At 39.4% G+C, this 15,150-nt stretch overlaps 1 protein-coding gene across 1 annotated transcript; it reads right to left on the minus strand.

Annotated features, from left to right (window-relative positions):
• Window positions 1–6,740: 6,740 nt before the first annotated feature.
• LOC112553488 (transcription factor MafB-like) lies at window positions 6,741–12,452 on the minus strand. The gene has a single exon (XM_025220736.1). The coding sequence runs from the start codon at window positions 12,079–12,081 to the stop codon at window positions 11,110–11,112; it is 972 nt and encodes a 323-aa protein (XP_025076521.1). The 5' UTR covers window positions 12,082–12,452; the 3' UTR covers window positions 6,741–11,109.
• Window positions 12,453–15,150: the final 2,698 nt, after the last annotated feature.

Consider the following 15,150-nt stretch of genomic DNA (forward strand, 5'->3'; position numbering starts at 1 on the left):
TGTGGTAGGGACTTTTCTGTAGCAACTATATACATTTGGCGGCAAGCCAGTAGAACTGTGCGGCAGCTGGCTGGGGACGCACGTGCGCAGCACTACGCTCACCGGCATGGCCGCAACCCCTGTAAGCTGCAACAGTCTAAAGTCGCCTTCTTCTTCAGTGACGAGCTGGGGGAAGAACAAACGAACGAACATTTATTGTACACCGAACCATGGCACCGATGTTTGTAGCGCAGGGTGTTCTGATATGACAGCCCAGGTGGCCCTTACAGTGCATTGCACTTCAAGACGTAATGCGAATGAATCCATCTTTTGTGTCGCAGGTGCACTGGTGTAGGTGCGCAGGAGACCACCCGCCCTATATATACCTATTAGATACGACAATTTTTCCTATTTCGGCTAGAATCGCACACACACACACAGTCTAGCAGGAAAGTGATTCCGTCTAAAGGGGATTTCATGACATGCGGGGCGTGGTTGGGGGAAGGTGGTAGAAGGGATGGTAAATGTAAAGGTCATCCCTAACCTTTTCAGGTCGTTTGGGGTTGAGGTGTTGTAAAACCTCACTTTTCTTGGGGCCAGCTTTACGTGAAGGCGGTTCCCATTCTCTCTCTCGCCACCTTACCTTCCCCAACCCTCAGTGGAGTCCTGTACCCATTCCTGCCAGCTGGGAGAGCTTGCTGCGCTAATCGGGAATTGATTCTTCGCACTCTCAGTTCGGATGCCAGCGCTCTAACCACTCGGCTATCCACTTCCGGGAGAGAGAGGATGGTCAAGTGGTGGAAGTAGGTCGACCCGGAGAAACCCCCGCAAGCAAGATGTCACATCGCACGCTTGTCATAACAGGCGCACACCCGAGATAGGTTGCCCAGACGGGAGATTTTGGCGACTAAACTTATAGGCTTTCGCGAGAGAAAAATATGGCTACCATAGCAGTCGGATCGCTAGTCAATGAAGACTGTTTCTTCAAATGCGAAATAAAAACAGGATCCTAAGACCACCACCACCACCACAACCACCACCACCACTTTTTAAATACCACATACACCCTCTTCGGCATGTATTCACAAGTATTTTGTACTATAGGCGAGAAAGCAGAATCATATATATATATAAGGTGACCAGACGTTTCGGGGGCGAAAGCGGGACACGTGCCGATGATGGTGTCGTCACCGTCAAAGAACGCCGAAAAAAAGTGATTTTTAAAGACAACCGGGACATTTGATGGACTTGCCAGAAAGCCAGAAAGCGGGACATTGGGCGTCCCGCCCGATGAGCAGGCGGGACACGAGGTCAAAAGCGGGACGTCTGGTCACCTTAATATATACATCTGGAACTGCAAGACTGGATGCAAAATAACATTTATTTGATTAAAATCAATAAGCAACTTTGCTTTTAAAAGATGCTACATTCAAAGTGGACACCGTCAAACAATGGTAGGTCGTTGGAAACTGCCAATTTGAAATAAGGAACTTCCGTTTAATATGCATTGTACATCGTCACGTGTGACTTGCTTCGCTGGCAAGAGATAGAGATCTGTAGCGAGATATACCTACTCTCTGATACCTACGAGTATTACCTTTTCTCGCTACTGTGCAACGCGCCTATGTATAAATGTTGATGCAGTTTTTTCCCTCCTTCACCCCTCTCCTCTCACACCATCAGCACATCTCGAACTTTCACTCATGCGCACGCACGCACGCACGCACATGCATGCTCTTTATCTCTCACTATGCACACACAAACTGTCCCCATTACCTCCTCCCTCAGGTAGCCAAGCACACACACACAATGATAGCAGCCTGTCTGTGAACACTCCCTTCTCAAACAATCCATTTAAATGTTGCTGCTGTTGCTTCGGGCGGCAGCAGCGTACACAGCACACCTACACTCACCTGCGCGTATCGATCTCGACATGCGGTCCCGCTCACCCATACCCCACTCCGCAGTGGAGCAGCTTGCTGGCCGCTTGCCTACCGGGTGAGCTGCGTGGGCCAAGCCAGGTGGTGCATTTTCCATTTGCCGGACACCTAAGGGCTCCGATGTCTCTGTCACATTTTTGATTGGAAGTCGATGGCGAGGCAGCTTCGTGCCACCATCCCCATCCATCTTTCCACATAGAAAGGGGAGCTTGCTCCCTCCCCGGCGATAAGCATCCATCATCAGAACATCGTCAAAGGGGAAGTTGACTGCTGTGGAGTGTGAGAATGCTGAACCACTTGCAGGATGCTGTACATGGTTGTGTTGGTATTGCAGATGTTTCAACAACAACAAAAAAGAAGTTAATTAATGAATTGTGTTAGTTTAATTTGTTTTTATGAGCGGGAGGCGACCTGGGCATCGCCAGCCACGGGACCAGAGGAACAGATGGCATCATGTGTAGTATCATCTTCGTAGCTTCCACCAGCATTATCGCCAACACCACCACCACCATTAGCAAAAGCAGCAATACCTATTATTTCCGTTGTGAACCGTCAAGGTCCCGGTCGAATCGAAACTAGCTTGCTTTTTTTTAAAAAAATCGATTTTGAAAGTTTTCGCACCCGTCAACAGTTCAATAAGTTGCGACAGATGACCGATCAGTTTTAAGGCTATTGAGGTTGTTGATCTCAAGGCTTCTTCCACGAACGTCGACACCACGTGATCACAAGCTGACTGGTTTCCAAAATGACCACATTTTGCCCTGCTTTTACTTTTCTTTCTCTCTCTTTCCCCCTCCCTACCCTTTCTTCCTTCGATTTTTATTGCTGTATCTGAAACATGGCAATCTTTATTTTCCACTGGATCTGGTGATACCTATCTTTCACAAATCTCTAACTTTAATCCAGTGAACTGATTCTTGAAAACCGACACATTTTTACAATGCACTGATTTTTAAGATTAATCAAATTATTCAACGTCTCCTGCTGGATAAGAGTAATTATGCCATAATTATTACAATCATGTCCTGAAGATAGAATTGGCATTAAAAGTTACTATTAACATACATCACTGATTTGAGTTTGTGTTGGCAAAGGGGATGGTTGAAAGAGAAGTGCTCTAGTTTATATGTATCTGCAGCTCCTGGTTTTTATCTGATTATATAAAGCTGCACAGTATAACGTTTTTCCAATCCATCAGTAGACTGACAAGTTTAATCCGCTCCTCAGACCCACAAGGTACAGGCACCCCAAGCAAGAGATCATGTACTCCGGCAAATGTAACTGCTGTCTTTTCACCCTAGTTGTTCATGACACTGTGCTGTCATTAATGAGGCCAACCACCAGGACACTCTTCTGCTTAAAATGTTTTTATTTTCTTATCTTTGTTGACCTCTGTGTTTTATATCTGAGGCCATGAACTCTGATTTAACACAGTGTAATGACCTAGAGTTCATATTTTTAACATATATTTGTGTTTAAAGTTTCTAAATTGTAATTAGTTAATTAAATTAAAAAAAGACTAAATAGTACTTTCTTTGTGATCTAGTTTCTTTCTACCATTTGAACTGTCACCTCTGTTAACAGCATTAACTTAGTTTGGAAATCCTCATCCAGTTCTGTTTGAAATGACCAAATCATTCTAGATTTTCTCCACATCCCTTCCACCCTGCATTTTTTATATGCAATATTCATGTGCAGTTTAAATTTATATTATTTGGGCTTTTTGTGACTTTATTCTGCTTGGGTTTTTTTCATTGTGAGGCAGAGGGGATTTAATTAACCATAAACTCACCACTGCTGTCACAATCCCTACCTTCATCATCACCACCACCACCATCATTCCATTTCAATTTAAGTGTGCCTTTAAGTAAACAACAAATTAAAGATGGATAGCAGTTTATACAAGAAAAATATACCTGAAGCTGAAGAACCCAAACAGCAATCTCCTCAACGTTTCTGAGTGAAACACTGTTTTATAGCTTGGATAACTCTCATTGGGTGAAAATGTTTTTTTTTTTTATATCATTTCTGTCACTGTGCTGCATAATTAATTATAGTAAATGAAGAAAAGCAGTGTTTCCTCTCATTGTGATAAGATTTTGTTTAATGGGTGAATGTTACTTACATAGATGTACCTGACTGCCTAAATAGGGGTACCCTATGACTCAATTCAACAGATGTTGTCGACTGATCATGTATAATTTTCTCAGCTGTTAGAAATTGTGGGCCATTGAAGTACAATAAATAATGTTGTATACTTGTGAATCTTGCCTGTAAAATGTTTAGCCCTTATTCATTCAACAGATCAAGATGCCCCTCTAGAAAATTAAGGTTATTGTTTAGGGCATGTAGTGATAACCTGAAACAATTTGACTTAATTTTTGAGAATATTTGAAAAAAGTTGACTTGTCAGTCTGTGTTACTGTAACAGGAATATCTTGTTTTAGTAGAAAATGGTTGATTGGGAAAGCTGTTGCAAGTGGACAATAAACTCCAAGTCTGGTCATATTCCAACATTGTTTTGGAGGTACTGGGGCTGATTTTGCATGTATGCACACACTCACATATACACACACACACACACATACAATGATGCTATTGATAAAATATTCAGTTTTCTATCATTTACACACAAAATCTCTGACCTCTCAATTTAATGCATGGTCTAGTGGCGTAACCGTAATAGCCTGTCAACACTGCAGTGAAGATTGGCTGGCCTGGGTTCAGATCTGTATGTGGCATCTGTTTACAGGGCTGCCTTCTTTGCCATGCCTTAGTTGCTGGCTTGGTGTAAATCATCAATTTCCTTCCTCCCTCTTCCCCTTTCTCCTGTAGATTTAACCCATCCCAAATTTTAACCCCACTCTGAACTCAATTTTGAAGTGAAAAAAAAAAAACTAAAACTGACGAACAACCATTGATCTCCTTGATTTTCTGTAAACCACATCTACATGCATGTGTGAACACACATACCAATATCATGAACACAATCAGGGTCAGGTCTGCCTGCTGTTCACATGTCGAAAGATGCAGGCTTAAAACCAACTTATGGTGAAAATCTGCTACCTTGTAATTTTGTTTGTTTTTTTTTTTGTTGGATGTAAATGATTTGAATGTCAAGCACTAAAGGACAGCAACACAACTTCCATTACTTAAAATATCTTGTCATGGCATTTTAAAAAATCAAGCTTCAGGAGCCATTAAATGTCATTGCCTCTTTTAACACTGCAGTTTGTTTCATAATATACTAGTCGGCACTTCTCCAAACATCTACATTACCACAGCACTCTCCTCTTATTAGCGTCATTTTTTTGATCAGAATATTAGACCTCACCCATTATGTACTGTTCAGTAAATATCCTTTCTTATTAGTAGATTCAAGGCATTCAGTATAAAATGTGTACAGAACTTCTGTAGTTTTATAATCATGAAATTTTTTTGCCTTTTCTTTTTCAAAAAATATTTTTCTCAACTTGATGAGGCTAAGTATTTAGAACACTGGCATCTACACCCAGAGGTGTGCTGGTTCATACCAGTCAGACATAAGTAACTTCCTTCAGTCGATCCAACTTTCAGGAATGGGTACCTGACTCCACAGAGGGATTAAAGAATGATAAAGCAGTGACTGGGCAAGGAGAGGGGCCCTCACAGGAAGTGGTCTTTGTTATCCTCCCCTCAATTAATGACCTAAAAAGTGTTGGGAGGACCTTTACCATTCTTTAAAAGGATGAGGTCCCCAATTTTCCGGATGGTTTAGAAGTAATGTTATTTTTTTCCCAACTGACAAAAATCAGTCTTTTAGTAAAGCCAAATACTAAGCCCTTTCACATCTTTGAACTTCATCTTCAAACAAAACTCAACTTCAATGTTTTTTCATACACACCCACTTCCACAAAACTTGTGCAGACTGTTTACACAAATATATCTGTAAGATTACCGACTATTCTGGATTATGTCTGTCACAAAGCTTAAGAGGTTTGTAGTGGTTGTCCAGAACAGAGATGCCCCACGCATAAACTGTTTAAAATATGCAAAGAACCTGCAAATTTCTGACTGCAGTATCTATCAAAACCTTAAGCAGTGATTCCAATTACAAATCGTTGAGAGAGAAAGCTTTTGGATGTTGGGCAGCAGAAGAGGTGCTTAGATTCAGTTCCTGATGCTTACAGTAAAGATAAACTTCAGTCTCAGGTTAATAGAGACTCTTGCTTTCATGTTGTGGTCTGTTTTATGGCAAGTTAAAGGTTACTTCTCTTCAGTGCATTAAGAAATTATAGGATTTTCATCTTTCTTTCTTGACTATGACTATACAAAACCACCTGCTAGAGGTTCTCTAGTTTTTCTTCTGTTAAATTTGGTTTTAAAAACAATTGGAGGAAATGAACTACAACTTTTAAACAAAATGTTTTTAATACTTTTAACATTTCAGTTCAAAAGAGTGTGATATCTAGTTTACCAAAATCTCTGCAAATGAAGGTATAATGCAAAAGAGGCCTGTAAGCTCCTTTTAGCATCCCCAGCTGGCTTCATAATCACACTGCATTTAAAAAATATCAACCACACCCTTACAGCGTTTGACAGCCAGTCCATTCTGGTACCATCTGTCTTAGGTGCTGCAGCAGGTGGTTCTCGGTAAAAAGTAAGCAGCCTTCAAGTAACTCCCTATCTCACCCTAAATGTAATCTTCAATCTTCCCTTACTGCAAATTGGTAGTGAAAAGGACTAAATATAGTTGTTTCCAAACATTAAATGTAAGGTCTGACATACTTTTACATACTTCACAAAAAATAAAGAGTGTGAAAAAAAACCCAAGACTATGCCTCAAGTTCAACTTGCTCAGTTTTAATACATGAACTGCCAACATCCATGTCTAGATTGAAGCAGTCTAGTACATGTATAACGAAACTGACAAAACATGGCAATGAAATACACAAACTCTCATTCAAATACAATAAAGCACTTTTTTAAAACTTTTTTTGGAAACAGTATTTTAAATTTTTTTCATTTTATAAACATTTTTTTCTCACATAACAGAACTTCATACAATGTGATACACAATGAGACATGCTCAAAGTCTGATGATCATTATTTACACTGTACAAGGTAATATGTTTAGTATAGAAATCACATTAATAGGCTGCCACCAGCTGCTGCGCCCAGGTGCCACACATTTAACACAGATACACGATCGAACCACAGGCACAAGGTGTGGAGCTGGCAAAAGCTAAGTTGTTCTCCTTTCTTCACACATCTTTCATTCAGCACATAGTAATAGCAAAAATTCCAGACTTTCAAAATCCACATTAGTTCAGGTAAAGATTGCACTATGCAAATGTACCATATTCTCCTCAATGAACACGCAACACAGCAAAATCTTTAAGAAGTCACAGAAAAATAAAAACAAAAATTGTTTAAAAAAGTGATGTTAAAACTGGTGCATTGCAACCCTGAATTGACCAGTCATGGAGAAAAACATACTCTTATGTCTGCAGCCAAGTATACACCACGTGTTCTCAAAAAGAATATGGTACAAGCATTTAGTGCAGCTGCCAAGTCCTTTCAATGGAAATGGAGAAAGGTGGAGAGAAAACAGCATTAACAATTACAGCATAAGGATCCTGCAATGTGAGCCTTCAAGAGCACTCTCTAGTGCAAGAAGGCAGCTAAAGCTTCGCACTGAAGCTGTCTGCTCAGTGGAAGGACTGCTGCTATCAGTCAAACTTAGTAAACATTAGGTCTGACCTCAATGGCCAACTTTGTGCTTACAAAAGCATAAATGCTTCACTTTATGCTTTTCTTTCAGATTGCTGAATTTATTTTCCTTTATTTTGGTCCCCGACTGTATGTCAGGAGTTAAAAAAAAATAACAAATTTAAAATGTACATCATGGTTGTTGCAGCCATTTACATAACAATTCTTTTTAATTTTTGTATCTCAAGAATTCAAGAACATGAATGCTAAACATATGTGAATTACAAGGTTTAAAAAGAACACAGCTTCAGGTTAATTACCTGATAAAATGGCGTTAAATCCGAGATCCTTCCAAGATACCTATGCAGGTGAAAGAAGGGTGCAAATAACAAACAACCATTTAAAAAAGAATTAGCGACAGAATCACATCAGGTGGCATTCATCTTGTTTTCACCTAGAGTTGTCCAAGCCACCAGAATATGGTTTACAAACAAGACTTAGTATGAAAACTGTATCACAGATTTGTATGGGTTCTGTTGGAAAGGTAAATCTCCATTAAGGAAAAAATGCCTGTAAATTTCATGACAATGAAAAACACAGAAACAGCCTTTTTACCTGAAATGTTACTATTAAAATAATATGCAAAGGCAAGGTTAAAGATGGGCCTTCACTCCTGCATATGTGTGTGTGTGTGTGTGTTTGTCTGTCTGTTTATCCTAGTTTTACAAAAGCTAGCATAAGATTAAATCAACAAAACATAAATTAAATCATCAAAAATATAAAATAAAAACTTCAGGCTAAAACGAAGAGTCACAAAACAATGCTGTATAGGCATGATTTTATCCCAGTTCAATTCCCGCCAGCTATTTGCAAGTTCATACTGAGAATAAGACTTGGCCATTTCTGCTTGTTTTCATAAATTGCAAGCTTGCTTGTCATTTTGGGGGTGGAGGGTGGAGGGGTGTTGGAGGAGGGATTGGATGGAGTTCTAACTCCCTTCCAATGGCACGCAAATAACCCATTACATTCTCAGATCTCTTTTTCATTCCACAAGATCAGGGTCGATTCTAAAATTTTGCACTTTTGTTAGATTTTATGTAGGCACATGCCACTTCGTCTGCAACAGACCTGTTTTCTTATACTGATTACACAAACTGATTACTAACATATCTAGATCGCTATCAGAGATGGTGAAGGATCAAGCCAAACTGCCATTCTTACGCTGATACTATTTTCAGACTTTATTGGCATTAAGCATTTTGGAGTCTTCTATAGGAGATAAAAAGAAAGGGGTGGAACTGCTGCAAGTATTGTTTAACTACTAGGATGAATTTCCCCCAGAGATTTTCTTCTTATGAAATATACACAGCTTGCAAAATAATGGCCTTGGGCAGGAAGTATCTATAAATAACAAGACATTTGGAAAAAAAAAATAGAAAAAGTTGGTAGATTATGTCTTTTCTGATAACAACATAATATTTAATAAGTCTTAAACATTTTTCAAATACTAAGTCTTCAGGTTTGGTAGAAATAGTACTTGCAATCATAATTCATACGCCATTCAGTCTGCGTAAGCCCAAAGACAATTCCACATTCCTTCAGACTTGTTTACATGCTTCTAAAAAGCGTGGGTGGTTGCTCACAGGCTTAGCCACAAACAAATGTAGCTTTTGTGAGTATTTAAAAAGTATATCACCTGCAATCAGTTAACAACAATTTGTACTGCAGTTGTGTCCAACAGTCAAAGAAAATCACTGCTTTAGCAGTTCTTTTATAGCAATAATACCATGAATTATCACACACAGGAACTCCATATCAAAAACCACTTGATATATAATCAATGTGTATATATAACTGAAGATTCCATTCTGCACTGTCAGTGAATAGTGTGCCATAAGTTATATTTGGCAGGCTGACTATAAATTCTGTCTGATTCTTCTTAAAACATGCAAGACTGAAATCATTAGCTGTGGTTAAAGAGTTACAACATTCGTGAACTCGTATCTTTTGATTGGTATAATTTCTTATTGTAATGAAGATATATCACAGAAAATTAAGGTTATAAACCATGGCCACGACACACAGAATAGTACAAAGCAACCAACAGACAATTTTCCTCAGTAAATAACATAAACAGTACAATCAGCTAAACAGATCTTTGGATCATATTGATTCCATTTTTACTTCAGCATTTTATGCAGCCATCATAAGGGGGGAAAAAGTGTGTGGGGGGGGCACGGGGTGGCCATTTGAAGCATGTATTGAAGACTAAAATGGTGCTGTTGTAATTCTTAAACTCTGGGGAAATAGATATCACAAGCCTTTTATAAATCTGCAGTTAGAGAGATGCACAGATTATGAATAGGGCTGGAAACACACTTCACAAAATTACAAAAAGTAGAAAACAATGCCTACCACTTTCCCCAGATCATTATTTCAAAGCAATAGATGTTAAAGCGATATGTGACATACTGTGTTTGTAGTGAATGTAGCGCACTCCTGCAAGCTACAATAAATTGGTAAATGTAATCCTGTGATGTAAGTATGCTTTACAAAGTTTGTACAAAAATAGACTCCCTTGTCAACAGTAGCCTTAACAAGCTGGATCAATTTCTCTGAAGGGATATAATCGCAGGGGGTTTTTTTTCTTCTTTTGCATATTGTGCACAAGAAATATGTACAAGAATACAGTGTGCATGTACACATACTTTTTACTAGGCACAAAATTGAATTGTCTTAAAACTGTAAATGTTTTAAGTAGATAAAACTAAGAAACATCTGAGTGAGAGGGGGCACATTACAGAAAAGATTGAAATGAAAGCCAAGCCTGATGCTGACAATGAAAGTATATCACTTATGTTGGTCTATAAAATCACATACTGGTTTGTTTATCACTTGGATTCTAGCTATATATTTTCAATAAAAATATATCAGAAACACTAAGTGAACAATGATCAAATGGAAATCATTCCATGCCATACAATAACAAAAAAAAAAAAAACCCAAAAAAACCCAGCCTTCTAACACAGAAATGAACACAATGAAACTTCAGATATCACAAAGATAACATGCAGATGAAATGCAAGATGAGACAAAAACTATTTCAAATAGAGTTTAAACCAAAAAAATGATACTCTGCCAAAACTTGCATGCAAAAGGGTGTCCACTCAAGACATGTAAAACGTGTGTACATGTATTTTTTTTAAATGAAAATGTACTGCAAACAAAGTTATAGCATGTATTACATACTTGCAAATACTGACCCATGTTGTTGCAGTGGTGGGGGAGCGGGGAAAGGGGCTTAAGATGGAGACAACACTGCGTCTCCAAGTGATGGATGCTAGTGCGTTAATGGCGCAACTATCCATGATCACAAATTTCCTTCTGACCACTGGGCTTGGTGAACAAAAACTGGTGGAAAGATTCAAAATTATAAATCTCTATTCCCTGACTCTATTTGGTGGCGGCAGTCGCTGAAAGTACAATTCTGCAGGCTGGTTTAGACCTTGTCAACAATATCTAAACCAGCCGGCAAGCTGCAAGCGAAAGAACCTCCTGACTTTACAGCCTGGGCCACACCAGAGCGCAGCATCTCGCATCGCTGCTTGTAGAAATCTCGTTCTCGGGTCATGGCGCTTAGCTGTCTCTTTAGCATGGAAATCTGTTGTTGCAGAGTCTTGTTCGTACTTTCTAATTCATGTTTCATAAGCATACGTTTGGAACGGCAGTTTTGCGCATAGCCTCGATTTTTCAGTGTGCGTCGTTTTTGTTTTAGACGCAAAACTTCTTCTTTAGGGAAACCTTGCAGACGCCGGTTCAGTTCACGCACAGGCAAAGTGACGAGGTCCACATCGTCGATATCGTTCAGAGATGACGCTGAACGAGAGGAGCAACCACTACGACCAGCTTTAGCTCTTTTACCTCGTACGGGGGTTGATCCGCCATCGCTGTCTGCCGGCTGCTCGCACGACTTGTCCAGCGAGTCTTCCATCTCGATATCAATGTCCGTTTCATCGAGATCGTCGGCTGATCGCCGTGGAACTGAAACATTACTACTGCTGTCGGACAGAGGACTGAAAGCTTCGTCTTTTACCGTTTTCATCAACTCTTCCAACACTCGTTCTGCTGAAATAACGCCGGTATCTGGGCAAAGCGATCGAGTTCCCCATTTCAGCCAGCTCATATCTTCAAGTAGTGTCCTCTGTGCGCTGTCACAATCAGGACTGGGTAGCTCTTCCTTGACCACCACGTTTGGAGACGAAGGCGTGCTACTTTCTGAAGCAGGAGTGCTGGGATTCGAAGAGCTAGCACAAGTCCCGGCTGGGCTGACTGGCACATCTGTAGCAGCTGCCATACTGCACGTGGGATCACTTTTTGCATCGTTCTCTTGTTTTACCAGCGGTGGGAAATCAAACCCAAGCTGCGCTATGTCGAAGTCTTCGATGTACTGCTGAGCCAAGAAATGATCCATATTGACAAGTGCAATGACCTAGGATGAAGGTTCAAGAAAATTGAGCCTGGTAGTTGCCTTGCTCTTCCAAAATCTAGGTCAATGCTCAACTCGAGGCCTCCGGTCTGACTAGGAGCAGCGAGCGACCGGGTTTCTTGCACATAAATCAAAAGACATCAACACAATTTGCAATCACTTTACACTGATTGCAGAACAGCACTGGGTGAATCCCTTTCACCGTGGCAGATGGGAACTAAAGATTCATGAAAAAAAATTAACGTGAAGGGTACGTGGCCCGAGAGCCCGACCGCAGTCAAGTGATCAGGTAGAAGCAGCAGGCAACAACAAGTGTGCCAGGGAATACCACCTGTTTAAATACCAGCCTTGACGTCACAGCCGGGACGGCAAGAGACCTGCGAGCCCTGCAACCAATCAAAACCGACATGGTCTATGTTTAGCTACTCTGTGGCTGAGAGCGAGGCTGGTCTAGCATGGAGGGCGGGGGTTAATCGATGCTCGGGACCGTTACTGGTGGTTCTAGTCATTATACATTCGCATGAAGCTTTCTTTTTTAAAATGCAAAAAATTGATACATTGTGCATTGAAATAATAAGCAACGTATTAACATTTATTATAGATTTGCTGCATGGTAATACCATGATTCACTGGAAGGTGTGTGATAAATCTAGCACTGTGCGCTCAACAGATGTTACAGATGAAGATGGTGAGATATGGGTCGATGAAGGGTATGCGGACAAAATCTGTTATAATATTATCTTTACATATGCAACGAATATTCTTATTGTACAGGTCAGAAGCAAGGTATCAGAATTATTCACCAAGCAGATCCTCGAAAACTATAATCGTAAAGGGGAATCCACGCGAGCCGGCTCAGGTCAAACATTGACTTATTCGTGAGTGCATTCAAAAGATGTCAAGTGCATGCAGATCAATTTAAATCTTAAGAAAATCACTACTTTAATATGTTGGAGAAAAAGCAGATTTTGTAAATACTAAATACTTTGCTGCTAGTTCCTACTTGATTCAGCACTATTTTTAGAACTTGACCTGACGTAACGATCAGCTGCAGACGATACTCCGCGAAGCATAGACACCGGCCGGTTCCTGATTTGAGATTATATGACTGTGAAATCATTATGGATAATATACGAAATCACACAGTTACATTTTATCATAGGAAAAATGAAAGATCTTGCCCAGTAAAACTTACCAAGAGAATTTTAATATATAAGAAACTGTAATTTGACTTATTCGGCTTCCTTAGAGGTCAAGGTCATTTCCCAGCTGATTCTCAAATGGTGAAATGATGTCCAACGGGATGGGTTACTTGTCCAAATCATTTCCGTTCCGTGTAGTGCTTGGTTCAGTTTTATTTCTTCTATTGCCAAAATCAACAGTGCTGTTTTTGAATCTGTTGCCCTACTAACCCTAATCGCGTTTTCATCTTTTGCCAAAAGAAAAATTACCCATAAAATTACTCATACTTTTGTACTGTATAGAACTTATATGCTGGCGTTTTAAAATCAATTTTGTTTTGTATTACGGCATAGCGTTGAGTATGATGCAGATTAAGAGGTTTAATGTCTTAAATGTAAACATATCAAACATTAAAAGCTGTTCAGTGTATAAAAATAATAATTTCCTTAAAACATTGTTATTTACTACAATTTTGTTTGCATATATTTATACATTTTTTGTTTTCCACACTCTGTTTAACCATTTTTTATTCCACACAATATTTCTTTTGAATGCTAGCACTAAATGTTACCATCCTGCATGTGTACTTTAATCTTTTTATAAGCACTTTTCCTCTTCAGTGACATGCATTTTAAATTTAGTGTGTAAAACATGTTAAAATCCTTTAGGTAATATCTAAACACAATTCATACATGATATCTTGAAACATAATTGCTACACTGTAACACATGCCTGATAGACTAGATTCAGTGCTCTTTTCCAGCCATTTCTAGCAGAAAAGACTTATGTATAAAACAAGATTTTCTCCCTCCACCTTTTCAGTTAAATTATACCGAAAAGGGAAATTTACGCTATATATTCAGGCAGAAAAAGAGACCAAAAATAATCTGTATCAACATGGACATTCTGGGATGCACTAAGATAGAAGGTAACAATTAAGTCTTCTGTATTGTCCACTGCTATTCATATGTGCTGTCAGACAGCAGCTGGTCCCCCAGTGTGAGGTCTTAGTAACACTAAGTTAATGTAATGATAGGGCCTATGCCACACCCAGAATTGTGGGATTTGTCTTCTTGATCTTTGAGTGTAGTCTCTGCTGGCTGGTTGAATGATTACCATTTGATTCTGCTGGTGGACTGGTGTGGCCCTAACCATTGCTCAGATTGTTTTGTTTTTGATCACATAACTCAGTCTTTTAAGTGCCCATCTGAGGTATCTTATTTCACATTGTTTCTGTTTCCCAGTTCTTGGTCAGTTCCCAGGTCTGGTACTGGAATGTGAGGGTGGGTATAAATACTGCATTGTGCTCAGTCTTTATTGAATTGGTGAGGAGCAGAGCCAACTGGTATAGCACTTGGTTGTTGATTTTTGTACTTAATTATGTTATTGATATGTTCTCAACATGTCATGATTAAGTGGTGCAACCAACGCTTAGTAATATACTCTTTTACCACTTCCAGTGAATTAGTGTTAGTAGACTTAATGTTTTCAAATATAAATATATATGTTCTATATAGCTTAAATGCTGATAAACATTTTCAATGGCAGTAGCATATGTTTGATGAGAAGGTGCATTTGTCCATTGCTTTTGGTCTCTGAGCGTCGTTGCAGTGTACATCCTTTAGTCGTATCATTTAGAGTTTTAGACTTACTTAGGATCTGTCACAAACACCTAGATTGGTCTGACTAAGGAAAGTTTATTTCCAGCTATGTTTTTTGTTTATCACATCAATAATAGCATCTCATACTTGAACTCTGATATGTGCTTGAGTGACATGCTATTGATGTTGATGGCATGGTGTTCTACCAGTGGATAATGACCGACTTTCTGATCTTTATTTTGATGATTTGCTCCAATATGCATTCAAAACC

Source organism: Pomacea canaliculata, linkage group LG12 (assembly GCF_003073045.1).
Source record: "Pomacea canaliculata isolate SZHN2017 linkage group LG12, ASM307304v1, whole genome shotgun sequence".
Taxonomy (NCBI): domain Eukaryota; kingdom Metazoa; phylum Mollusca; class Gastropoda; order Architaenioglossa; family Ampullariidae; genus Pomacea; species Pomacea canaliculata.

Coding starts and splice junctions, on each gene's coding strand:
- LOC112553488 (XM_025220736.1), bottom strand. CDS start 12,081: ATGGATCATTTCTTGGCTCAGCAGTACATCGAAGACTTCGACATAGCG.